The sequence below is a fragment of the Pseudopodoces humilis genome, chromosome 27, assembly GCF_049639895.1.
Source record: "Pseudopodoces humilis isolate 2021_Gansu_Grassland_sample_001 chromosome 27, ASM4963989v1, whole genome shotgun sequence".
Classification (NCBI taxonomy): domain Eukaryota; kingdom Metazoa; phylum Chordata; class Aves; order Passeriformes; family Paridae; genus Pseudopodoces; species Pseudopodoces humilis.
The window spans coordinates 4904388-4931157 of NC_142226.1; the positions used below are offsets into that span (position 1 = coordinate 4904388).

The following is a 26770-nucleotide window of genomic DNA, read 5'->3' on the forward strand; positions in this document are numbered from 1 at the left end:
TGCTGGGAATTCAGTTTGGGCAGCCCCTCACTGGGAATTACCTGGATAAACCCAGATAAACCTTCCCAGGAGGGCGGGCAGGGAGCGGTGGGGTCGGGAGCTCACCCAAGGGGGTTTTGGGGTGGTTCTGTGGGTGCTGCTCCTTTGGGATTTCCCCCACTGACCCTCCCTGGCTTTTCCTTCCAGCTGAAGGAGTTTGCAAACTTCGACTTTGACGTCTGGAGGAAGAAGTACATGCGCTGGATGAACCACAAGAAATCCCGGGTGATGGATTTCTTCCGGCGCATCGACAAGGACCAGGACGGGAAGATCACCCGGCAGGAATTCATCGACGGCATCCTGGCTTCCAGTGAGTCCCTGGAAAAAACAGCCCTGCTGCTCCTGCATCCCTGGCTCTGGCTGAGGAGCTTCCCTCATTGCCTTCTCCTTCCAGAATTCCCCACCACGAAGCTGGAGATGACGGCGGTGGCCGATATCTTTGACCGCGACGGTGACGGCTACATCGACTACTACGAGTTTGTGGCTGCCCTCCACCCCAACAAGGACGCCTACAGACCCACCACTGACGCTGACAAGATCGAGGATGAGGTGAAGCAGCAGAAAAAGGGGGTGCTCAGCGGGGTAGGGGGTGGTTCAGGCTTTGGGTTGGCAGTGGGGAAGAGAAAAATCGGATTAAAATGGGATTTTGGCGGCGCCGAGCCAAATTAATTGGTCGGAACTGAGCGTGTTTTGGAAGGAAAGGCTGCTTGGGGCTGTTTTATCTGAGAAGTGATTTGTCCCCAAGTCCTGGTTCCTCACCTCTCGTGTTGGTGGTGGCAGGTCACCAGGCAAGTGGCCCAGTGCAAGTGTGCCAAGAGATTCCAAGTGGAGCAGATCGGCGAGAACAAATACCGGGTAAGGCAGAGGGGGATGGAAACCTCCCCCAGATCCTGCTCCCCCTTCCCACCCAGGGAGGGGGGATCACCCAGGGGTGCCCAGCTTGGCACGGGGGGACCCGGGGTGAGGCGGAGACCTCATCCCCTGGCACCGGTGGAGGTGGCTGGGATGTGTTTTCCCAGCTCCATCCTTGGCCCCAGGGCGTTCCCTGAACTGGGAGAACATAAAAGTGTCCCTGTTCTGGGGCAGGCAGCCCGGGGGCCCCGTGAAATGCTGCATTCACTGGGCAGGAGCCGCCCTTGAAGTTTCCCTCCTGGATGAGTGTACCTTGTGCCTGTGTTTTTCTTAGCTCGCTCCCGAAGAAGGGAGAATAATTTCATGACAGAATCTCTTTGTAATGAGCTGCTGTTTATGTTTCAAGCCCTTCACCGAGGTGAAGTGGTGGCAGAATTCCCACTTTTCCTGCCCCAGCTGGGTTTGGGGTTGATGTTCTGGCCGGGAGGAGCCGATCCCACTCCGGCAGCACCGGCCCCAAAACTCCCAGGGCTTCTCCTTCCCCCCAAATAGCCCAAACCTCCCCGGATTTCTGACTCCTGCAGTTAACAGATTTCATTATTATTGCACTGTTAATCCCATAAATGTTTTTCTTGTTTTTCTTTCCCCTCCTCTTCCTCTGGACTTTGCTCCCCTCTCCCCCTTCCCTCTCCCTCCAACTCCTCTCTCTCCGTAGTTCTTCCTCGGCAATCAGGTACAGTTTACCTCGTGGTGCTGTCTCTCACCTCTGGAATTTTTTTAACCCCTGTAGCTCTGTGTGTTGTGGTGCTGCTCTGTCCTGTGGTGCTGTGGGAGGATGTGATCTGGGAGTGCTGCTCAGCAGAGCCTGGTACAGAGGAGTGCCACCCCAGGAAAAACAGAAACAAAAAAAGATTGGGCAGAAAAAAGAGAAAAATTCAATGGGAAAAGCAGGATTTGGCGAAAGCGGGGAAATTTTTCCCTCTGGGTTCCTCTCCTGGATATACTGGGGATGTTGATGGTGGTGAATGAACAGGGGACACAGGTGGATGTGTGCCAGCCCAGGGGGTACCACCTGCACCAGGCTCAGGGTGGGGTTGGGCTGCAATCACCATGGAATGAGAGCGCTGAGCAATCCTGTAGGACAACTAAACCCTCATCCCTGCTACTCCCACTGAGGAACTCCTCTCTGGGGCAAGCTCCCCTCCCAGAACCTGCATGTTTCCTGAGAGTGTCGTCACCTGGGATAAGCCCAGCTGCCTTTGGAACAGGGCTGGAGCACCCCTTGATGTCCCCCTGATGTCCCCACTGCCCCTGCCCAGATAAAAAAAAGCTCTTTTTTCACATGCAGTGACGGTGCCCACCCAAAAAGACGCCCCAAAAGATGCCCAAAATGAAACAAACTTGGATGTTGGACGTGGGTGGCTCCTGAGAGCTCTGGCTTTGATTCTTGAGGTGTTTTCAACAAAAAAACTGAAAAATCATGAGAACTGATTGGTCCCTGGGGTTGGCTCTTGGAGGACACCTCACGTAGAGCCTGGAGAGAGGGAGAAAGTTCCCTGCTCCCTTCCCTGCCTGTGAGCACAGGGGCAGCAGCTCTTGAACTGGGACAAGGACAGCTTGGTGGGACCCTGGAGCAGGGAGATCCACCAATGCTCCAGGTCATCCAGAGATGTCACCTCCTTCCCTGACCCAGCCACTGTTTCCATTGAATCTCTCTGTTTTCATTGAATCTCTGATTTTTGCATCTCCACCCAAAGAAAATTGTTCAAATGTTTGGGGTTTTTTCCCCTTTTTTTGGATCATTCTGGAGACAGCCTTGCTTCCAAAACCTGTCTGCAGCACCAGCAGAGCTGCCACATCCAAGCCAGGCTCTCCATGTCCCTCCCAGGAGACTGAGGGGAGCTTTATAAGCACATGCTTTTGATCCAGGGTGCATTTTTTTTTGATACCACAGGCATTTCAAACCACTAATGAACATCGCAATCACTAATCAACATTTGCTGGGGATTCCTGCCTGGATCCCCCACCACTCTGCACTCACCCAAACATCCTCACTGCTGCAGCAGGGGCTTTGTGGCTGCTGGGGGTCAAGTCTGAGGCTCAGGGGAATCCCTGGATTTCAGATTTGGTGGTGGCCAGAGGTGTCTGGCTCGGCTTGTCCTGCTGAATCACCTGGCACCTTTCCCTCGTGGGCTGCACCAGCAGGGTCAGGGCACTGCCAGCCTCTGTTTCCTTCACACAAAAAAAAAAAAAAAAAACAAAACCAGCAGAGAACTACAATTCTGGCTGAGAAAACCCATCCAAGCCCCAAATTCTAAAATTGCTGCTCTAAAAAAAAAAAATAAAAATAAATCCTTAAAGGGTTTTGATTGGTCGCATCGGCTTCAAACCAGGCAGGAAATCTCCTCATCAATTTGCATTACCTTGCACTTATCCCAACAGAACCTGCCTGGAGAAGCCTTTAAACCATGAAACAGGTGGATGAAAGCCTTTGGTGCAGCCTGGGGAGGGAAGGAGCTGCATTCCCTTGGTTGTTCCCCTTTCCCTGAGCTCTTTTCCTTGGCTCCACAGTTCGGCGATTCCCAGCAGCTGCGGCTGGTCCGTATCCTGCGGAGCACGGTCATGGTCCGTGTGGGCGGAGGATGGATGGCCCTGGACGAGTTTCTAGTGAAGAATGACCCGTGCAGAGGTGAGGCTCGGTGCAATCAGGGTCTTCCCACCCACGGAGGGCAGTTTGGATGCTGTGGCTGGGGGACCGGCGTGGGTCGTTACCCAGATGGGCAGGAGCTGGAGAAAACAGATCCAAAAGCAAATGGAGAACTTGGAATCACCGGATTTGGTGATGCTGCAGCAAACCTGGCAGTGTTTATCCAGGGAAAGAGGGAAGGGTCGTGTTTTCCTTGCTTTTAACACCCCAACAAGTGGAGCTGGGGTCGCCTCATTCCCGAAACCTTGAGGTTTGACAGCGGTCAGAGCCGCTGGGCTGGACAAGAGCCACGAGCAGGGGACAGAGCAGGATTAGCCAGGGGCTGGAGCATGTTTTGGAGAGTGCTCCACGTTTCCCTGGGCTCTCTGGGGTGTTAATTGCTTCGGCTGTGTCTTGTTCAAGCTGCTGCATTCCGTGCTCCGGCTGCCCGACGGCTGTTGCTGAAAGCAGCATGATTTACAGCGAGCTGAGCCCTCGGGGTGTTTTCCTGCTCCTCCTCCGCCCTTCACGCTTTGCAGCAGACATCGAGGTTGTTTCTATCCCTTGGTTATCTCAGCGTGGCACTTCCCCTCCTGCTTTCTTGGCTTTCTGCTCCGTAATCCGTCGGCTCCGGAATTCCTCCGGTGTAAGGCTCGGTGCATGCCCTCGCTCTCTGTTTGAACACCCCTGAGCATGGAGCACTGGCACACGTCAGCTGGCCCAGGAGCTGAAGCCCACAGACCTTCTCCCTGCTTGGTTGTGCCCCTTGCTTGTCAAAGGGAGACCCTCCAGCTCTTTGAGGCATTTGGGTGAAAGTTTGGATGAAAGTTTGGATGAAAGTTTGGATGAAAGTTTGGATGAAAGTTTGGGAAAGTTGGTTTCCACTGGCTGGTTGGAAAAGTTGGGAAGGCGGTTTTCTCTCCTCTCTCCCCCCAAAAAAACACGTGGGGAGCTGCCCAGAGCTGCGAGAGAGCAGAATCTCTCTCAGATTATCGAGAATCTCAACCCTCCAAAGCTGCTTTTGCTATTTTTGAGCCACGTTAGAGATCACATTGGCCACTGTTGTGACATGGTGAGTTTGAAGGCCATCAGGATGAGTTTAATGTCCATCAGGATGAGTTTAATGGCCATCAGGATGAGTTTGAGTTTGAAGGCCATCAGGATGAGTTTAATGTCCATCAGGATGAGTTTAATGTCCATCAGGATGAGTTTGAAGGCCATCAGGATGAGTTTAATGTCCATCAGGATGAGTTTAATGTCCATCAGGATGAGTTTAATGTCCATCAGGATGAGTTTGAAGGCCATCAGGATGAGTTTGAAGGCCATCAGGATGAGTTTAATGGCCATCAGGATGAGTTTGAAGGCCATCAGGATGAGTTTGAAGGCCATCAGGATGAGTTTGAGCTTAAAGGCCATCAGGATGAGTTTAATGGCCTTCAGGATGAGTTTGAAGGCCATCAGGATGAGTTTGAGTTTGAAGGCCATCAGGATGAGTTTGAAGGCCATCAGGATGAGTTTGAGTTTGAAGGCCATCAGGATGAGTTTGAAGGCCATCAGGATGAGTTTGAAGGCCTTCAGGATGAGTTTAAAGGCCTTCAGGATGAGTTTAAAGGCCTTCAGGATGAGTTTAAAGGCCATCAGGATGAGTTTAATGGCCATCAGGATGCTTTTCCACAAGAGAGGAGCAGAGCATCCATTGTGAACTCCTGGGCCAGCTTTTCATCAGCCAGTTTTTCAAAGAGCTGATCCGTGGCAGGAGGTGGTTTTAAGGCAGAGCAGGAGAACCAGGGCAGCCTCCCTGCCCTCGGAGACGGGCGTGGGGAGATGCCCGAGGAAGCTGGAGCATCCTGAGCCCCGCTGAGGATGCCGGGTCCCTCCAGAGCTGAGCTCTCCTCTCCTTCCTCCCCTTCCAGCACGAGGCCGGACCAACCTGGAGCTGCGGGAGAAGTTCATCCTGCCGGAAGGAGCCTCGCAGGGAATGACCCCGTTCCGCTCCCGGGGCCGGAGATCCAAACCCTCCTCCCGGGCGGCCTCCCCGACACGATCCAGCTCCAGCGCCAGCCAGAGCAACCACAGCTGCGCCTCCATGCCCTCCTCTCCGGCCACTCCGGCCAGCGGAGCCAAGGTGGGGTGAAGCTCCCCCTTCCCTTCGCTGCTCTCCGAAGCCCAGATGAGCAGGAGGAGGGAGGCTGGGGTTTGAGGAAGGTTCTGGAAGGTGCTCAGTGGAAGGTGGGATGGAGGTGGGATGGGTTTCCAGTTTTCCAGCCTTGGATCTCTGTGGCGGCACAGGAGGGTCCCCAGCGCTCGCCGTGCAGCCGGAGCTCCTGGGGCTGGGCTGTGCTGTCAGGAGGAAGCCATCACCCCTCACCTCTCCTTCCCCACCATGCCATTATTTCATCACCTTTTGGGTTTTTCCCCTTTATTTTAATTTGTGTAACTCCCGTTCTCGCTCCGTTTTTGTGCCATTTTCCAGATACTCTCCCATTTCTCTATTTTTTTTCCATTTTTTAAATTTCTTTTCTTCCATCCCACCTCTCCTCCCCTTCCTTGGCTTTTCCATTTCACAGACTCCACACCACTTCTCCCGATGTTATGACAAACCCTGGTTGATAAACAGTAAAGCGGGCACCCCCCTGAGGGGATTCGATTATTCCGACTTCCAGCTCCCGAGCGCCGAGGTAGAGTATGGTCTGCCAGCCCCAAGGAGCTGCTGGCAGGCTGGAGTGCCCCTGCCACGGAGTCATCCCACTCCCCTGCCTGCTCTTAACGCTTTCCTCACGGTAGAGCAGCGCTTGTAGCACCGCTAACGCTCCGACTGTTGGCGTTTTTCATCAGTCTCCAACTCGGATTAAAATTAAATCAGCATCGGAGTAAAGCTTTCAATTCACCTTCACCCGCTTCCCAAACCGTGTTAATCCTCTGGTGATTCGAAAAATATATTAATTTTCCGTGCTTTATTGGAAAGGGGACGCCTTTGGCTTCCCAAAAAACTGAAATCCGGCAGCCGAGTTGAGACTTGAAAATCGGCTGCAGCCGTCACCACGCCGCCTCGGTTTTATGGAGAGCTTGTGGTTGGCACCGTGTTGAAGCACGTCTGGCGTGTCCAGCCACCGCCTTGATGCTCCCAGGAGGATGAATTTGGCTTTCCCTGAAGTTTTCAGCCTCCTCGTGGGCTTTTCCTGCCCTTGCAGGGATTTCCTTGCAGGGTGGTGAGAAGCGCTGGGTAGATCGCGGTGGTTCGCTGCGCTGGTGAGGTAACTGTGTCTTGCTCAGCGGTGCTTCCATGTGGAAAATGGATTAATTTGATTCACCAGGTCAGGAGAACTTCCCCAGCTGCCCCAAATTGATGCTTGCTGCCTATTTTAAAATAGGATCAAGGATGAGAATCGAAATCTCTGGTGATGACGGTGGTACCCTGAAAATCGCGTGTTAATGGATTTTGATTCCCTCAGCTGCCCCTCTCCCCCTGCAGCTCCAGTTTCATCACATTCCAACATTTCTGAGGTTCCCAAAAGTCACAAAATCCCAGGGGATGGAGGAAAAAAAGGCATTTCTCTGTGGGAAATGCCCTCTGGGCTCTGTGTCCATCTCTCCAGGGATGCAGCACCCCTAAAAACCCCGGGGCTGGGGGACACCCCAGGCAGGCGCTTTCCAAACCCAGAGCTTTGGATGGTGAACAGGAACTGGAGCTGCCTTTTCCAGCTGGATCCAGGTGCCCTTGCCCTGCTGGCACCTTCCCCTTGGCTTCCTGCAGCAGCAGTGGGAGCAGAGTTGCCTGTTGTGCTGCTTCACCCCACACCAGCTGCACTTCCCACATCTTAAAGGTCAGGAAAAGGCAGCCAGAGCTGATCTGCTGAGATTTGTGTCCATCGTTTTTCCAGTTTGGCTGTCTCTGGGCGCTGGGAGTGGTGTAGACATCAGCACCAGGGTGTCCCTGCGCCTCTCCCCACAATGAGTTGTGCTACTTAAGGTCCCAAGTCAGGCTTGACCTTCCAAAATTCTCCTGAGCTGCTTGGATGCTAAAATCCCTGTTCCACATTCCCTTTTGTGGAGGTCTCAAGCCCAGCTGATGCCGTCTCCTAACAGCTTTTCTTGGGATTTTCTTCTTCCCAACAAATCCCCTTTCATCAGCCTGCAGCTCACAATCTGCCATTCCCCTCCAAATTTTCAGGATTTGGGTTTTTCCCTTTCTTGATGAAGTGCAGAAACAGCAGCTGGTGCCCTCCCTGACCGTTGAGATGGGGGCTCCTTAGATGCCCAGATTTTTGCCGCGGATCTCTCTGGGATGTGATGTGGTCACGGTGCAGGTGGCAGCTGAAGGATGTCCTGTGTGTGCTTCCTCCCAAGGTCACCCCCTCGGCGGGCAGCAAGCTGAAACGCCCCACCTTCCACTCCAGCCGCACCTCCCTGGCTGGGGACACCAGTAACAGCTCCTCACCGGTCTCCACAGGTGCCAAAACCACTCGGGCAGGTGAGCGAGGGGAAAAGATGGGGAAAATCCCCCCCGGAGCAGTGGAGAAAATACAGAATATTTGAGGGGTGTATTTGAGGGGTGGTGGGGGAGGAGATGCTGGCACAGCTCTGAACTCCAAGGAATTGCTGAAATTCGGGACCCTGATGTTGAACCTGCCAGCTCAGGGGTGCTGGTGGGGGCAGGTTTGGGGTTTTGGGGATTTCACAGTTAAATCAACCCTGATGTTGAACCTGCCAGCTCAGGGGTGCTGGTGGGGGCAGGTTTGGGGTTTTGGGGATTTCACAGTTAAATCAACCCTGATGTTGAACCTGCCAGCTCAGGGGTGCTGGTGGGGGCAGGTTTGGGGTTTTGGGGGTTTCACTGTTGATGCAGGGATGGGGGAGTGATGCCTTGAGAGGCTGATCTGGAACAGGGGCTGGACAGAATTTAAGGAATAAAGCAGGGATTCATTAAAAAGCTTTCAAAGGATGCACCTTGGGCAGTGCAAGAGCCTGGCCATGGCTCCACCCAAGATGAACAATGGATCACACAAACACAAAAGTTTTCATACATTCATAAGTTTTGGTCCATTTCCATATTGGAAAAGTTGTAATTAATTGTCCAACTACAGCTTCAGGTTATGAAGTCACAGACTGTTCTGTTGTTTTTATCCTGCTGTTGTTTTCACTTTTTGGGCCTGAAGCTGCAGCGGTGTTCTCAGGCTGGGAAAGGATTGTTTTGTCTGTGAGGAGAACTTGCTGTATGATCTCTATAAGGAGTTCAGAGTTAAATACCAGGAGAACCTGCTATTTGGAGTTCAGAATTAAATACCAGAACTTTCTATATGAGCTCTCTATGGAGTTCAGAATTAAATACCAGAACTTTCTGTATGAGCTCTATATGGAGTTCAGAATTAAATACCAGAACTTTCTGTGTGAGCTCTATATGGAGTTCAGAATTAAATACCAGAACTTTCTATATGATCTCTATATGGAGTTCAGAATTAAATACCAGAACTTTCTATGTGAGCTCTATATGGAGTTCAGAATTAAATACCAGAACTTTCTGTGTGAGCTTTATAAGGAGTTCAGAGTTAAATACCAGGAGAACTTCCTGTATGAAGTTCAGAGTTATGTACCAGAACTTGATATATGGAGTTCAGAATTAAATACCAGAACTTGATGTATGAGCACTGTATGGAGTTCAGAGTTATATATACCAGGAGAACTTGATATATGGAGTTCAGAGTTATACACCAAAATTTGCTGTAGGAGCTCTGTATGGGGTTCAGAGTTTAACACCAGGAGAACTTACTATATGGAGTTCAGAAATAATTACCAGAACTTGGTATATGAGCTCTATATGGAGTTCAGAATTATTAAATACCAGAACTTTCTGTATGATCTCTATATGGAGTTCAGAATTAAATACCAGAACTTTCTGTATGAGCTCTATATGGAGTTTAGAATTAAATACCAGAACTTTCTGTGTGAGGTCTATATGAAGTTCAGAATTAAATACCAGAACTTTCTATATGAACTCTGTATGGAGTTCAGAATTAAATACCAGAACTTTCTGTGTGAGCTCTATATGAAGTTCAGAATTAAATACCAGAACTTTCTGTATGAGCTCTATATGGAGTTTAGAATTAAATACCAGAACTTTCTGTATGAGCTCTATATGGAGTTCAGAATTAAATACCAGAACTTTCTGTGTGAGCTCTATATGAAGTTTAGAATTAAATACCAGAACTTTCTGTGTGAGCTCTATATGAAGTTCAGAATTAAATACCAGAACTTTCTATATGAACTCTGTATGGAGTTCAGAATTAAATACCAGAACTTTCTGTGTGAGCTCTCTATGGAGTTCAGAATTAAATACCAGAACTTTCTATATGAACTCTGTATGAAGTTCAGAATTAAATACCAGAACTTTCTGTATGAGCTGTACATGGAGTTCAGAATTAAATACCAGAACTTTCTGTATGAGCTCTATATGGAGTTTAGAATTAAATACCAGAACTTTCTGTGTGAGCTCTCTATGGAGTTCAGAATTAAATACCAGAACTTTCTGTATGAGCTCTCTATGGAGTTCAGAATTTTTACATACCAACGCAGCGCAGAACCTGAAAAACACAAAACCACCCAAACCAAAACCCTCCTCGGGCAGCGGCAGCAGGAGGAACAAAGCTCCCTCCCCACATCTCTGCTCGCTCTTCCTTGCAGACCCCAAGAAAGCAGCCAGTCGCCCCACGAGCCGCGCCGGGAGCCGCACGGGGAGCAGGGCCAGCAGCCGCCGGGGCAGCGATGCCTCGGACTTCGACCTGCTGGAGACACAGTCGGCGTGCTCGGACACCTCGGAGAGCAGCGCGGCCGGCGGGCACAGCTCGCGCCGGGGAGCCGCCAAACCCTCCAAAATCCCCACCATGTCCAAGAAAACGCCCGCTGCCACCCCAAAAACTCCGGGCCCTAAAAGATAATACTGTAGCAGTCACCCTGCTGAGGGGAGAGGAAGGAAAAAGCAAAAAATCAACCGATTTTCCACCCCCCAAACCCAACCCCGTGTCTGGTTTTTAACCCCGCTCCGTACATTGGATGTATATTTATTCTAAATGGGAGAAACTATATTGTTAAAAGTGTAAAAGAAAAGTTGTGTTATGAAGCTGCCTTATTATTTGGGGTTTTTTTTTTTGTTTTTTGTTTTGGGGGTTGTTTTTTTCTTGTTTTGGGGTTTTTGTTTTTTTTTTTGTTTTTTTTCCTTTTTTGTAAGTTACTATTTTCATGTGAATATTTATGTAGATATAAAAAAAAAAAAAAAAATTTGCCTCTCGGTGACCCCTTTTTAGAGAGGGGCCTGGAAAACTGAAATGTGGGAGAGAAAGAAAAGAAAAAAAAATCAAGAAAAACACTTAAAAAAAAAAAAAAAAGGAAGCAAAAAAAAATAGAAAAAAAAAGGTCAAGATGTGAAAGTGTAAAGAAAAACTAAAATATAAATAGGATTTCTGCGCGGTGCAGGGTGTGAACCTGCTTTATCTTTTAGGATTGTTTCCTAAATGCATCTTTATAAACTAAACTTGCTGTCTCAGCAAGGTAAATTATATTTAAAAGCAAAGACCTGAATCCTGCAGTGTTCAAGGAACTCTCTTTTTGTAAATCACAGATACCTCAACCAGAGAAACATGAGGTGAGGGGACTTGGGGCTTATGTTTCCATTTTTTTTAAAAGCTACGTGGTTTTACCTGAAGAAAGCGGAGTTTGACTTTAATAAAATTTGCACACACTACAGCAAAGGCCGTGACAATTTTGCTGTCTTGAAAATACTGTCCTGACAACTTTGTTTTTAAAGAACAAACCGAGGGTGAGGGGTTTTGGGGAGGGGTTTGAGGAGGAGCTTCACGCCAGGGGAGAGCACGGGGTACAATTACAGGTGTGGATCACTCGGATGGTGGTGGGCCCTCCAAAATCAAGAATTCTTCTGGATGAATGGCTTAACCAGCCCGCCCCGAGGCGTTCCTTACACAATCACTGTTTTATCTGCATCTCTCTGTTTCCTATTTATTATTTAACTGGTCATTCCACTTCCAGCCAGGCTGAGATTGATGTGAACTCTGCTCCTAGGAGAAATCTGGACTTACACGCACAGTTGCTTGTCCTTGAAATGAGTCTCACCAGCACACTCGCTGCAAGTCCTGTCTTGCTTTTGTACGCTCCTTTTTTTTCTTTGTAATAAAATCCAACTGACCAAGTGACCAGGAGACGGGCCGGGGGCAAGGGCTCTCCACAGCTCCTGTATTTATTAAATATTTGTTCCTCTCCGGCTCTGACCGTGTTGCTGTGTGATTCTCTCAATTGGTTTCAAATTGAGGCAAAACTGAAGCTCTACCAATGAATTGTTAAAAAAAAAACAAAAACAAAAACAAAAAAGAAAACAAAACAAAAAAAAAACAGGCACATTTTTGTATTAAAATTGCTTGCGGTAATAAACAATCTTGCCTCCTACTTTATTCCCCGGTGTTAGCTTTGTGGGGATGAGCTGGAGCTGGTGATCCCGCGTGGGAAGGCAGTGGCTGTGGAAGTCAGGGGGTGTTTGCACCCTGGTTTTATTGTGGGGTTTATTTTGGGACCTCCCAGCCCCAAAATGAAACCCAGCAGGTTGGGGGGTGAGGGTGGGGAAGTGGATGTGAGGGGAAGGGGTGCAAGGGGGTGTCCAGGAGTTGGGGTGGCCATGGGGGGGAGTGTCCCCAGGTGTGGATGGTCCCGGATTTGGGTGCCACTGAAGGTGGCTGTCCCTGGGTTTGGTTTGGTCAGAAGAGGGTGCCCAGCATCCCTAGGAATGGATTTCCGTGCATTTGTTGGCCCATGAGCCTGCAGGAGCATCCCTAGGAATGGATTTCTGTGCATTTGTTGGCCCATGAGCCTGCAGGAGCATCCCTAGGAATGGATTTCTGTGCATTTGTTGGCCCATGAGCCTGCAGGAGCATCCCCAGGAATGGATTTCTGTGCATTTGTTGGCCCATGAGCCTGCAGGAGCATCCCCAGGAATGGATTTCCGTGCAGCAGGAGCATCCCTAGGGATGGGTGCCCATGGTTTTGGCTGGGAGTGAGGGCGGGAGCTCACGGCTTTGGGTGCCCACGAGGATGAGCATCCCCAGGGACGAGTTCCCATGGATTTGGGTCTCCACAAGGATGAGCATCCCCAGGGATGATTTCCCATGAATTTGGGTCTCCACGAGGATGAGCATCCCCAGGGATGATTTCCCATGAATTTGGGTCTCCACGAGGATGAGCATCCCCAGGGATGATTTCCCATGAATTTGGGTCTCCGCGGCTTTCCGTGCCCACCGCCTGTCGTGCCCAGCGATGCTCCCGGAGCCACCGGGCGGGGAGAGCCGGGGCGGTGCCGCTGCAGGGACCGTCCCTTTCCCTCGCCCCGCCGGGGCGGGCCGGGGCCGGAGCCGGGGCCGTGCCGGTGCCCGGGGCCGCACCGGGCGGTGGGGCGGGGGGTCCCGGCGGTGCCATGGGGCTCGGGGCGGGCGGGGGGCGGCGTGGGGCCGTGGCGCTGCTGTGGCTGGCGGCCGTGCTGTGCCAGCTGGGCAGCGGCAGCGTCCTCCGCCGCCGGCTGCACTCGGCCGGGGTCCCGCAGCGGCGGCTGAGCGGCGGCGAGCGCCGGGATGTGCAGAGGGAGATCCTGGCCGTGCTGGGGCTGCCCGGCCGGCCCCGGCCCCGAGCCCCCGCCCGAGCCCCCGCCGCCGCCGCTCCGCTCTTCATGCTCGATCTGTACCACGCCGTGGCCGGCGAGGAGGAGGAGGAGGGGGAGGAAGCGGCGGTGTCGCGGCCGGTGCTCACCGGGCTCAGCACGCAGAGCCCCCCGCCCGGCAGCGTGGTGAGCCGGGCGGACACCGTGGTCAGCCTCGTCAATATGGGTGAGAACCGCTGCGAGACACCGGGGGACACCGGGGGACACCGGCGGGACAGGGGGGCACCGGGATGTGCGGGGCATCGGGAGGAGCGGAGCGCACCGAGGGTACCGGGAGGGGACACCGGGACGTGCGGGAGGGATCCCGGCGGCTTCGGGGGCACCGGGAGCATGGGAGCGCACCGGAGCATGGGGAAGCACGGGAGCGCACCGGGACGATCCAGGAGGCTTAGGCAGGACCGGGAGGGACCGAGGGGACAAAAAGCAGACGGGAATGGACCGGCAGGAGCGGGGAGGAGGCGGTGGCAAAGCCGGGAAGGCACCGAGGGGACACCGGGGGACACGGGGCTGAGCTGAGCCCAGCCAGAACTCCTGGTCCGTGACCGGTACCGGCAGCTCCGAGCATCCCTCGGCCCTGGAGTGGTTTCTCAGGGCGTCCTTGCTCAAATAAGGAACTTTTTTTGCCCAAAGTTAAGCTCAGAGCGGCTGTGACGGACACGGTGGCTGTGAGGGACACGAGTGTTGGTGAAAGCGGCCGGGACGAATCCCAACTTGGTTTAAAAAGGAGAAATGGAGAAGGGGAATGTCCTGCAGCAAGGGCGAGCTGAGGGAGCCTCGGCCCCCGCCGCTCTCCCCATTTCAGTGGGCACAAGGTGGGGAGGGAAGGGGGCTCGGGACAGCAGCTCTGGGAGCAGCAGCAGGGTGACCCTGGACGGGACACTGAATCAGGGCTCCGAATAAAATCCTCCAGGCTGCTCATTGCTGCTGGAATCCCGGCCAGCTTGTTCCCAGGCTCCAGCATCCCTCCAGGCAGCTGCTGGAGCAGCAGCGGAGCTGTTCCCAGCATCTCGGGATGAGCTGAGTCCTCTCTCCGAGCAGGAGCTCCGAACCCAGTGGGGTTTGCAGGCCAGGAGCTCGGGTGTGGAGCTGCTCCATGCCCCTGCTCATTGCCTTCAGGGGTGTTTGGGTGCCCCAAGCACAAAGTCCCCCCCAACCTCTGAGGATGGGAGAATTGGAATTAAAGGATGGGAGGGGGATCTGCACTCCTGGGAGGAGGTTTAGGTGAGGGAGGGGCTCCAGAGGTGCCTCCCACCCATTCCTACACCCCCTGTACCCCGTGTGGGTGTGAGGAGTCTCCCTGGGACACACCCAGGAGCACCCACAGGTGCACCCAGCTCCTCTCCAGAGGCCTGAGGGAACTGCTGGAGCTCATCATCCTGGGAAAGCTGGGAGCGATGGAGACAAAAAACTGAAGCACCAAATCCCCTCAGCACTTGGGACAACACCCGAGCACCAAAATGGGATTTGAAATGGTCAGGGCTAATGGGAAGCAGGGTGGGATGTGCAGGGGAGCCTTTGGGAAGCGTCACTGCGGGTACAGGGGGGCACTGCCCCCTTCCCAGCGCTCCTGGAGTAGCCAGGAGAGTTGGGGAACCCAGCTCCAGCCTCCAATTTGAATGGCTTTGATTTCTGTGGCTCCATCAACCCCTTCATGTTAATTAAATAAGGGTTGGTTGGGTTTTTTTTTTTGTGGGAGAAGGCCAGCTCTCATTTGCATACAAAATTAGCTGCACAATTATCCTGATGGGACATGCAAATGGGGTAAAGGCCGTGCCCCATTGGGCACTCGGACCTCTCCGCCTGCAGCCAGCCCTGTGTGAGCCAGGCTGTCGGCACACCTCGTTCCCGGGAAGGGGGAATGCCAAAGCTCCCTGCAGCACAAACACGGCGCAGTTTGGGGGACAGGGACAGCCAGGGGCACCCCCAGCTGCCTTTGGTGATGCTGGATCCGCCCGTGCCACCCCTTCGGCTGCTCTGCAGCCAGGATAAAGCCTGACCTGGGATATTTCTGGGCCTCTGGAGGAGCACTCAGGTGGGATGTTGGGTTTTTAAGCTCGGGGTGAGGATGGGCTTTGGGATTTCTCCTCAGCTGTGAGTCATGGATGAGGACAGGGTGTAATCACGGAGCAGATTTGTGATGGGAAGGGGGAGAGGACACTCACAGCATTCCCGAGCTCCCCAGGACACCACAGCACACACATCCCCCCTCTCCCTCCTGGCATCCCTGGCTCCTGATCCATTGGAAGGTGTCCCTGCCCATAGCAAGGGGTCAGAATTAGATGATCTTTAAGGTTCCTTCCAACCCAAAGCAGTGTGTGATTCCATGTTTCAGATGAAGCGGTGCCCACAGCCGAACACCTTCCTGGAAAATCCAGGGAGCACCGGGGAGAAATGCAGGACACAAACAAAAAACAGCCACAGCACCCCAGGCGCTTCAGGGAAGCACAAGCGTGGGGTGGGAGCCCAGGGCAGCCTCTTTAATTGAATTTCAGGAGTTGGGTTGTGCTCCACGCTGGAAGTTCATCACCCACTGCCCTCACCCCCACACAATTCCCACTGAAATCCAGCTGGCTCAGGATTTTCCCACCCCTGGCTTCATTCTGCAGCAATTTGAGCCTCCTCTTCTCTCCATCCACCCGAGGGCAGCCTGTGCCGGGGTGTCAGTGCCCTGTGTGAACCCCTCTGTGTCTGTTTCAATGGGAAAAGTTCCCAAATTAATCCCTGGGATCCACCTGCTCCTGGCTGGATGTGTGTAGGGCAGGGGCCAAGGCTGTGTCCCGGCCAAAAGCAGCTGGGCTGGGGGTGTGCAGAGCTGGCCCCGTGTCCTGCTCATCCCAGGAGCAAGAAGGAAGCACTCACGAGCCAAAAACTGGGAGTTTTGTGTTGGGATAACTCCTAAACCCCTCCCCACTCCAAAAAGCCTCCAGAGCTTATTTTTTCCTAGTGAAGGACAGCATCTTCCCTGCATCTCCTTTAAACCTATTTTAGGACCCAGAGCACTTGATGTGGTTGAATATCCTGGCATTTCCTTTTAATTTGGTGTCTGAAATGATGATGGGGACCCATCGGGAGCAGCCAGGACCGGTAATTACGACTGATGCGCAGTTTATAGAAGCACAGAAAGCACACAAGAATAACCTGGGGGAGCAGGAGGAAGGGTGGGATCCGGGAACAGATCTGGGAATGCTCAGGGAGACACCAGGAGGCTCAGCTGGGATGGAGCTGGGCATCCCCTGCCAAGGGAACAGCCCCAGGGTTGTTTCTGTCGGTGTAAAATCATTTTTAGAATATTTTTGGGGAGCAGGAGGAAGGGTGAGATCTGGAAACAGATCTGGGAATGCTCAGGGAGACACCAGGAGGCTCAGCTGGGATGGAGCTGGGCATCCCCTGCCAAGGGAACAGCCCCAGGGTTGTTTCTATCGGTGTAAAATCATTTCTAGATGATTTTTTGGGGGGTGATGGGAGCACAGAGCACAGGGGGGCACGTTCAGCTCCGGGGGGAGACGCAGCAGCTCCTGGGGATGATGCCAGAGGGCAAAAGGAGAGCAAAGCGCTTGGGTTGAGCTTTTTTGGTGCGTCTCCTCTGCAATCCGGATAATCCGCCCACAGATAATTGAGGGTTGGTGGTGTGGCTGAGTCAACCCGAATCGGGGGCAGGTTCCCAGGCACCCTGGGCTCCCCAAAGCAGCCGGGGGGGCACCTCCAGCACACCCCCAGCAGGGTCTGAGCACCCACGGCTCCTCTGGGTGCTCGGGGGGAGCTGCAGGGTTCTCATTTCACAACCATTTTTATTTTAGCGGTGCTGGAGCCTCTCCAAGTCTGTGGCACAGAGCGGGGAAGCTTCTCCCTCTGTTCTCCCCCTCCAAAGGGGTTCCCTTTGCTTCTCCCTGCAGGAGCAGAGGATTCAGGGATTCCTCCTGGAATTTTATCCCAATAACAGATTGCTGCAGGCTTGTTTGGTTCATCAAGGAGCTCAGCTAATTGCAGCCCCTTTAGCATTTCTCCAACTGCTGAGGTGTCCCTGGGCTCCCCTGCCACCAAACCCCCTCCTCTGCCTTCATCCCTGGGCCCCTCCATCACCTCCACAGCAACAGGAAGTTTTCATAAATAATTTTAGCAGAGGTTTTCACTCTTTTCTAGGGATAAAAATCAATTTTTTGGCTTTTTTTTTTTTTAAATCTGAGGTGGGGTCTCCGTGACCTCCTTGGCTCTGACAGTAAAATCCCCCCCCCCCAAAAAAAACCACCTGGGTCAGAGCTACAGCCAAAGATTTTGGGGTCACCCAAGGGGACACCACTCCGTACCTGAGGATCATCCGTGGGATAAACACCGGGGCTTTATCAGTGCTAAAAAAAAACAGAGGTGCGTTTTTGGGGGGGAATTCAAGGATTTTGTGAGCGCCACGAGGCCTCGGCAGCACCAATAATCCAGTGAGAATAAAACCATCCCGCCATGGGACGGTGGAATAAATGGAAAAAAGGGATTGGAGAGGGTTTGGGGGGCTCTGTGTCCCCCAAAAAAGGGGGGCAGGACCCCAGAGCATCCTCCTGCTGCTGCTGGCAGCCGCCCCGCCGGAGCAGGAAGCGCTCTCCGCATCCGCCCTGCCCTGGGCTTTTTTTAAAACACAACTTGTGGTGAGGCCAGGAGCTGGAGGGAATGTGGGATCTGACCAAAAAAAAAAAAAAAAGAAAATAAAATTTAAAAGGGGCAAAAAAATAAAAAAAAAAGGATAAAAGAAGAAGAAGAAGGAAAAAAACTTGGGTTTTTTCGTTGCTTACTTGTGTAAGTAAAATCTCGGTGTTGGGTTTGGAGGGATGCGCTGCTCCCTCTGTATAAATGGGAATGGAAAGCTTATGGTGGATTAAATTTGGGATATTTCCCCCCTGGAATTAGTTAAAAAATGCATTTAAAAGGTTTATTTTTGATTTAGTTGGTTATTTGTTTTAGTTTTAAAAGCAAGCACCAGGTCAAATTGCTTTTGCGCCTGAAGCAGGAGAAGCTTTAGTCACATTTGAATCATATTTAATCATAAACTTTAATTATAGCCAGGCTAGGAAGATTGGGATATTTTTAAAGAACAATTTGATGCAAATAATTTGCACATTAACAAAACTGTGGGGGCTGCATTACCATAGAGAAGGAAGGTTCATTCTTTAAGGACAAACAGAATAAAATCAGATTTTTCCTGTCCCAGTGTGATGGAGAAATTTTTCAGGAAAAAGGGGAGGGTTTTTTTTTTTTTACAGATCAGTGACCTGATAATCCCCCCCCAACTCCCCAAAATCACACAGGCTGAAAATCTTTAATTGTGGATAAATTTTTACTCGTGGACAAATCTTTACTTGTGGCCTGTGATGATGGCCCTGATGAGCCTTGTCTGCTGCAAGAAAGGTTTGGAAAATCCCAATTCCTGCTCCAGATGGTTCTGCTGACCCCCAAAAACTCAAATTTTTGTGTTTTTCACCTCATGATGAGGCACAAAATGCTGCAGCCCCTAAAGCACGGCACAATCCCTGTGCTCCTCCAATAGCCAGCTTGGAGTTTAATTTTAATTTGTGCTTTTAATTTTAACTTAAATTATTTTAATATTAACAAGGGCTGGGAGGAGCAGCTGGTGGGTTTACAGCAAAATAAACGGCAGAAATAAAAGAGGCTGCACCCAGATTCGAGCTCTCAGGAGCCGGGAATTTGCCGGCGGCTCAAAACCAGCGGGTTTATCCCCAAAATCCGTCTGGGTGGAGCTGGGGGAGTTCCAGGCTCGGATCCCTGACACGTTTTGCTCCTCAGTGGAGCAGGACCGGGACCTGTTCTCGCCCAAGCCCTACTGGAAGGAGTTCAGGTTCGACCTGACCCAGGTGCCGGCGGGAGAGGCCGTGACGGCCGCGGAATTCCGCATCTACAAAAGCCGCGGTGCTCCCAGGCACGCCAACAGCAGCCTCCACCTCAGCATCTACGAGGTGGATCCCCAAAATTCCAACAGGTGACGGGCTGGGAAGGGCGGGAATGAGGATGAGTGCGGTGGGAGTGGGGAGGAAGGGGGTGGGAGGGGGTATGGCAGGAGGAGGATGGGTGTGGGGAAGATGGGAATGGGGGTCGGGATGAAGATGATGGGGGTGGGAAAGGGGATGGAGGTGAAGATGATGGGAATGGGGATGAGGATGATGGAGATGGGGATGAAGATGATGGGAATGGGGATGAAGATGATGGGAATGGGGATGATGGGAGTGGGGATGAAGATGATGGGGATGAATATGATGGAAATGGGGATGAAGATGGGAATGAGGATGAAGACGATAGAAATTTGGATGAAGATGATGGGAATGAGGATGAAGATGGGAATGAAGATGAAGATGATGGGAGTGGGGATGAAGATGATGGGAATGAAGATGAAAATGATGGGAATGGGGATGAAGATGATGGGAATGGGGATGAAAATGATGGGGATGAAGATGGGAATGGGGTTGAAGGTGATGGGAATGGGGATGAAGATGATGTGGATAAAGATGATGGGAATGGGGATGAAGATGATGGGAGTGGGGATGAAGATGATGGGAATGGGGATGAAGAAGATGGGAATGAAGATGGGAATGGGGTTGAAAGTGATGGGAATGGGGATGAAGATGATGGGAATGGGGATGAAGATGATGGGAATGGGGATGAAGATGATGTGGATAAAGATGTTGGGAATGGGGATGAAGATGATGGGAGTGGGGATGAAGATGATGTGGATAAAGATGGGAATGGGGTTGAAAGTGATGGGAATGGGGATGAAGATGATGGGAGTGGGAATGAAGATGATGGAGATGGGGATGAAGATGATGGGAATGGGGATGAAGATGATGTGGATGAAGATGATGGGAGTGGGGATGAAAATGGGAATGAGGATGAAAATGATGGGAATGGGGATGAAGATGATGGGAATGGGAGGAGGTACAGGAATGAAGACGAAGGGAATGAGAATGGAAGAGGGGAATGGGGTGATGGGGATGGGAATGGGGTGATGGGGATGGGAATGAGGATGATGGGGATGGGAATGAGGATGATGGGGATGGGAATTGGGATGAAGGTGATGAGGATGGAGACAGGAATGAGGACCAGCTCCCGGCTTTCCCACCCCAGCCGAGGCAGCACCACCGTGTCCGGCTGCTCCCACACCTTCCCACAGGGCAGTGCCCGCCCTGGCATCTCCAGCTGGACGTGGAGGGAGCTTTTCCCAGGACACCCCCGTGGTGTCCAGCACGGAGAGCCGGGATCTGTCCGGACACAGCTCCCAGGAGTCGTTTCCATTCATTATCCTGGTGCTGTTACTCACCTGCTCCTTCTCCCCCTGTTCCTGCAGGGAATCCGACCTGTTCCTGCTGGATGTGCAGGACCTGCGTGCCGGGACAGAGGGCTGGCTGGTGTTTGATGTCACAGCCGCCAGCAACCACTGGTCAGGGGATCAGAAACACCACCTGGGGCTGCGGCTCTACGTGGAGACAGACGATGGTGAGTGTGCCGGACCTGCCTGCAGCCTTTGGGGCCAAATTCCCAGGAATTGGAGTCCTCTCGGCGCCGTGGGAGGTGGTGGTGGGGGGCTTGATCTCAGAGCAATTTTAAACTTCCAGCCGTGATGAATGCCAGCAGTCCGGGTTTGTAGGTTCTGTACATGGACTGTAATTAACCCCGTTAATGAACTCCTTACCTGGAGGGATCCTCTGTGTGTGTGGCAGAGGATTAGCCCTCTTTTCCCCACGGGATTAAATCTGCTCCAGCTTTTTCCAGGTGGGAAGGCACGCAAGGAGCAGCTCCTCTTCCATGGGAGGAGGAATCACAGCCAGGAACGCCCCATCCATTCCTTTCCCTCCACAGGAGCGAAGGAGAAAATCGGTTTTAATCCTTGAACAGCCCCGTTTGGCGCTGGAACAGAATCCTCAGGGGGCTCCGACCCCTTGGGGTGCCAAAACCGCAGCTCCTGCTGTGAATTCCCTGCATTTCCAATCTCTGCTTTAACCAAACGGGTTCTGTTTGAGGACAAAGCCACCCACGGTCGTGTCCCCCGCAGGGCACAGCGTGGATCCGGGCTCGGCCGGGCTCCTGGGGCGCCGGGGACCCCGCTCCAAGCAGCCCTTCATGGTGACATTTTCCCGAGCCAACCCCAGCCCTGGCCGTGTCACACGAGCGGCCAGACCCCCGAGGAGGCGGCAACACAAGAAATCCAACGACCTCCCCCACCCAAACAAGCTCCCGGGAATTTTTGGTGAGGTGTTTTCTGGAGGAGGAGGGATCCCTATGGAAAACACGAGGCTCTGCTTGTCAGCACCTTGAAATCCCAATTTTTGGCCCAAGGGAAAGGGAGCCAAAAGCTGGGAGGTTTTAGGGTGGGAGGTTTGTGCAGTTTGGGAGGTGCAGAGAGGGTTTGGGTTGGATGCCCTCAAGGAAATGGTGTGAGCGTGTCAGGATTACTGAATATTGGAATTTTTGCCTCATTGCCCTTGGCTTCGGAGCCCTGGGAAGGTGTCACAGCTCCAGAAAGCTCAGGCAGGAGGGGAACAGGAAGGCCCTGAAAGCAGGGAGTTTGGGAAACCCTCAAAGTGAGCAAAGCTGGGGTTTAGCCCTTCCAAGGCAGAATTCCTTCATCCCAGTATTGGAATATCCATTGATAGGCGTGTCTGGAGCTGCTTTTCCCTTCGTGCAGCAGCAAATGCTCCTGTGCTTTGGTTCTCCTGGCTAATCCCAATCCCAGGGGCTGTATCCAACCCCCTCTGAGGGGGATGAGTGCAGGGGAAGGGCGGGACGGGGGTTCCAGAGCTGAAATTCCGTGTCCCCTTTCCCCACAGACGATGTCCACGCCACAGACGGGCGGCAGGTCTGCCGGCGCCACGAGCTCTACGTCAGCTTCCAGGACCTCGGCTGGCTGGTACTTGTCTGCTGGGAGAAGTAAATGACCAAAAAAAAAAACCCCTCCATCATTCCATTCCCCCACCCTGGGCTGGATTCTCCCGCCCATGAAACCACCCCGGGAGCTGGGAAGGCAAACATGAACTGCCACAACCCCAAACCCCACAGGTGACCCCCAACAACCCATGGCTCGGTCCAAAAAATCCAAATAAACCCATGGCTCGGTCCAAAAAATCCAAACAAACCCATGGCTCGGTCCAAAAAATCCAAATAAACCCATGGCTAGGTCCAAAAAATCCAAATAAACCCATGGCTCGGTCCAAAAAATCCAAATAAACCCATGGCTCGGTCCAAAAAATCCAAATAAACCCATGGCTAGGTCCAAAAAATCCAAATAAACCCATGGCTCGGTCCAAAAAATCCAAATAAACCCATGGCTCGGTCCAAAAAATCCAAATAAACCCATGGCTCGGTCCAAAAAATCCAAATAAACCCTTGCTGCTGGCAGAGCCACGCGAGGAGGAGGTGGTTGAGCTGTTTGTGCAGGTGGGGAATGGATGAGGGGGCACAGAAGGGCGAAGCCCTGGGTGTAATCCCATTTTTTTTTGGTTTTGCAGGACTGGGTGATCGCTCCGCAGGGATACTCGGCCTATTACTGCGAGGGGGAGTGTGCGTTCCCGCTGGACTCCTGCATGAACGCCACCAACCACGCCATCCTGCAGTCCCTGGTGAGTGCAGCCCCCCGGGGGGGTCCTGCGGGGTCCTGGGGGGCGCCCAGAGCCCGGCAGAGCCCGAGGAGGAGCTGGGAATTGAGGATGAGACGGCTGGGGGTGAGCGTGGGGAGGGGGCGGGTGGGCTCCTGACTGAAATAAAGAATTAGTGGGTGCATGCACAGCTGGGTGGGTGCGTGCACAGCTGGGTGCTCACACATCTGGATGGGTCCATGCACAGCTGGGTCCGTGCACAGCTGGGTGCATGCACAGCTGGGTCCATGCACAACTGGTTGGTGCATGCACAGCTGGATGGGTCCATGCACAGCTGGATGGGTCCATGCACAGCTGGATGGGTCCACGCACAGCTGGCTGGGTGCTCACACATCTGGATGGGTCCATGCACAGCTGGATGAGTGCATGCACAGCTGGATGGGTCCATGCACAGCTGGGTGCATGCACAGCTGGCTGGGTCTATGCACAGCTGGCTGGGTGCTCACACATCTGGGTGGGTCCATGCACAGCTGGATGAGTGCATGCACAGCTGGATGGGTCCATGCACAGCTGGCTGGGTGCTCGCACAGCTGGATGAGTGCATGCACAGCTGGATGGGTCCATGCACAGCTGGATGGGTCCACGCACAGCTGGATGGGTCCATGCACAGCTGGATGGGTGCTCGCACATCTGGATGGGTCCATGCACAGCTGGGTGCATGCACAGCTGGCTGGGTCTATGCACAGCTGGCTGGGTGCTCACACATCTGGATGGCTGCTCACAGACTGGCCCTGCCCCAGGCTCACAGCAGGCCCCAATATGGAATTTCAAGGCATTCATGGAGAGACCCAGAGCGAGGGCACAAATCCCTGTCCCTCCTCCTCAAGCAGGAGGGTGCAGGAGCGGGATTTTGTCATCCCAGAGCTCCCTCACCTCTCCATTTTCTGACTGACACAGTTCCACAGCAGCTGGGGCAAAACTGACCGATTCTGACAGCTTAATGTCACCCCTGGCGGCGAGCTGGGGAGGCAGGGACAAGCCCAGGGCACACCAGAGCCCCCCTGCTCTTCCCAAAAAGTCTCCTTCTCATCCCTGCATCTCCTCTCCAGCTGTTCCCAAGGCTTTATCCACAACCCCGGCATCCAAACCTTGGGCTCAGCATATTCCGAGCAAGAAAGCTTTAATGCCTTGGGTTTTTTTGTTGGGTTTTTTTTTTTTTTTTTCTTTTTCCCAAACCCACCCCACATCCCAGCCAGCGTTTTAATTTCTGGAATTTCCTGCCCTGTGAGTGTTTGGTTTCCCAATGGCAGAGCCAGCCCGGCTCCGGTGCTCGCGGTTAATTACAGGGAGCGCCGAGCCCTCGGCCCAGCCTTTGAAGGTGTCGCCTGGCGGGGTTTAATTTTGACATAAGGAAGCTTCCAGCGCCCATCTGGGGGTTGAGAACCATCCTGGAAGCAGCAGGGAGGGGCTTTTCCCCCCCTTTACACCCCCCCATCACCCCTAAACCCAGCGCTGCTCCCAAAACGGAGCAGGATGTGAATCACCTGGATCCTTCTGGGAAGCGCCAGGGCAAAGGCGGCCGCGGAGCCGTGCCAGCCCCAGGCTGAGCTGCAAATAGCAGGGTTGGACAGCAAAAACACCGGACTTCCGAGCTGGGAGAGCTCGGCTGGCCCTGCCATAAATTAATCGCACATGTCGGGGCAGCCAGCGTCCTTCCAGCGTCCCTCCGGCTGCTGCCCTGCAGGAAAACACCAGATTGAGGAGAGCCCCGAGCAGGGGAGAACCATCCAGAAGCGACAGTCGTGCTCACAGAGGTGCTGTGGAGTTCAGGTTTTAGGTTTGGGGTGGAGAATCTCTGTTGGAACGACACCCAGCGCTGGAGCCTGACCCGTGCTGTGCTGATTTATGGGGGTTTTTTTTTTAGTCATTTGTCTATTTTTGTGAGAAAAAAGGGCCCTGAAATCCCAAATTAATGAAGGGGCTGCCTGGCCCACGCAGTGCCGTGAGCCCTGATCCAACATAAACCGCAGCAGGGACTGCCTGCAGTTTAGAATAAACATTTTCGCAGAAAGATGGAAATAATCCCCCCATTCACCCAGGGTTTTTAGGTCGGTTTGACGCTTTTTCTGTTGCCTGGAGCCACGTTTGCTGGGGCTGACGGGCTCCATCCATCCCCCCAGGTCCACCTGATGAAGCCTGAGGCCGTGCCCAAGGCGTGCTGTGCCCCCACCAAGCTCAGCGCCACCTCTGTCCTCTACTACGACAGCAACAACAACGTCATCCTCAAGAAACATCGGAACATGGTGGTGAAATCCTGCGGCTGCCACTGATGGACAGGTCCCACTGCCATCCCTGGGTGTGCCATTGTCACCCCTGGGTGTCCCACTGCCATCCCTGGGTGTGCCATTGTCACCCCTGGGTGTCCCACTGCCATCCCTGGGTGTGCCATTGTCACCCCTGGGTGTCCCACTGCCATCCCTGGGTGTGCCATTGTCACCCCTGGGTGTCCCACTGCCATCCCTGGATGTCCCATTGTCACCCCTGAGTGTCCCATTCCCCTCCCTGGATGTCCCATTCCCACCCCTGAGTGTCCCATTGTCACCCCTGGGTGTCCCATTGTCACCCCTGGATGTCCCATTGTCACCCCTGAGTGTCCCATTGTCACCCCTGAATCCCATTGTCACCCCTGAGTGTCCCATTGCCATCCCTGGATGTCCCATTGTCACCCCTGGGTGTCCCATTGCCACCCCTGAGTGTCCCATTGTCACCCCTGAGTGTCCCATTGCCACCCCTGAGTGTCCCATTGTCACCCCTGGATGTCCCATTGTCACCCCTGAGTGTCCCATTGTCACCCCTGAATCCCATTGTCACCCCTGAGTGTCCCATTGCCACCCCTGGATGTCCCATTGTCACCCCTGAGTGTCCCATTGCCACCCCTGAGTGTCCCATTGTCACCCCTGGATGTCCCATTGTCACCCCTGAGTGTCCCATTGTCACCCCTGAGTGTCCCATTGCCATCCCTGGATGTCCCATTGTCACCCCTGGGTGTCCCATTGTCACCCCTGGATGTCCCATTGTCACCCCTGAGTGTCCCATTGTCACCCCTGGATGTCCCATTGTCACCCCTGAGTGTCCCATTGTCACCCCTGAGTGTCCCATTCCCACCCCTGAGTGTCCCATTGTCACCCGAGTGTCCCATTGCCACCCCTGAGTGTCCCATTGCCATGCCTGGATGTCCCATTGTCACCCCTGAGTGTCCCATTCCCCTCCCTGGATGTCCCATTCCCACCCCTGAGTGTCCCATTGTCACCCCTGAGTGTCCCATTGTCACCCCTGGATGTCCCATTCCCACCCCTGAGTGTCCCATTGTCACCCCTGAGTGTCCCATTGTCACCCCTGAGTGTCCCATTCCCCTCCCTGGATGTCCCATTCCCACCCCTGAGTGTCCCATTGCCACCCCTGAGTGTCCCATTGCCACCCCTGGATGTCCCATTGTCACCCCTGAGTGTCCCATTCCCCTCCCTGGATGTCCCATTCCCACCCCTGAGTGTCCCATTGCCACCCCTGAGTGTCCCATTGCCACCCCTGGATGTCCCATTGTCACCCCTGAGTGTCCCATTGTCACCCCTGAGTGTCCCATTGTCACCCCTGAGTGTCCCATTGTCACCCCTGGATGTCCCATTGTCACCCCTGGATGTCCCATTGCCACCCCTGAGTGTCCCATTGTCACCCCTGGATGTCCCATTGCCACCCCTGAGTGTCCCATTGTCACCCCTGGATGTCCCATTGCCACCCCTGAGTGTCCCATTGTCACCCCTGGATGTCCCATTGTCACCCCTGAGTGTCCCATTGTCACCCCTGAGTGTCCCATTCCCACCCCAAGTGTCCCATTCCCTTTCC

General features: G+C 53.4%; 2 protein-coding genes across 17 annotated transcripts in view; both read left to right on the plus strand.

The window, feature by feature from the left end:
• The window catches only part of MACF1 (microtubule actin crosslinking factor 1), a 146938-nt gene extending 135619 nt beyond the window's left edge, over nucleotides 1–11319 (plus strand). For 10 of the 16 annotated variants that reach the window (XM_088067401.1, XM_088067412.1, XM_088067402.1 and 7 more), the window contains 9 exons: nucleotides 187–349; nucleotides 434–588; nucleotides 820–894; nucleotides 1607–1624; nucleotides 3463–3580; nucleotides 5491–5702; nucleotides 6145–6255; nucleotides 7925–8048; nucleotides 10256–11319. In XM_088067401.1, the coding sequence (XP_087923527.1) occupies nucleotides 187–349; nucleotides 434–588; nucleotides 820–894; nucleotides 1607–1624; nucleotides 3463–3580; nucleotides 5491–5702; nucleotides 6145–6255; nucleotides 7925–8048; nucleotides 10256–10509 (1230 nt within the window). In that variant the 3' untranslated portion in view covers nucleotides 10510–11319. The remainder of the gene's footprint in view (nucleotides 1–186; nucleotides 350–433; nucleotides 589–819; nucleotides 895–1606; nucleotides 1625–3462; nucleotides 3581–5490; nucleotides 5703–6144; nucleotides 6256–7924; nucleotides 8049–10255) is intronic. The other 6 variants (XM_088067408.1, XM_088067414.1, XM_088067416.1 and 3 more) reach the window with 3 other exon arrangements.
• Nucleotides 11320–13046: 1727 nt separating this feature from the next.
• On the plus strand, nucleotides 13047–25423 carry LOC102113016 (bone morphogenetic protein 8B). The gene is made up of 7 exons (XM_005529816.2): nucleotides 13047–13452; nucleotides 19074–19266; nucleotides 20626–20774; nucleotides 21331–21525; nucleotides 22106–22185; nucleotides 22784–22894; nucleotides 25051–25423. Exons 1-7 carry the CDS (start codon nucleotides 13047–13049, stop codon nucleotides 25198–25200), a joined length of 1284 nt encoding a protein of 427 aa, XP_005529873.1. The 3' UTR covers nucleotides 25201–25423.
• Nucleotides 25424–26770: the final 1347 nt, after the last annotated feature.

Coding starts and splice junctions, on each gene's coding strand:
- LOC102113016 (XM_005529816.2), top strand. CDS start 13,047: ATGGGGCTCGGGGCGGGCGGGGGGCGGCGTGGGGCCGTGGCGCTGCTG. Junction 21,526..22,105: donor CAAGCTCCCGGGAATTTTTG/GTGAGGTGTTTT, acceptor CTTTCCCCACAG/ACGATGTCCACGCCACAGAC. Junction 22,186..22,783: donor TCCAGGACCTCGGCTGGCTG/GTACTTGTCTGC, acceptor TTGGTTTTGCAG/GACTGGGTGATCGCTCCGCA.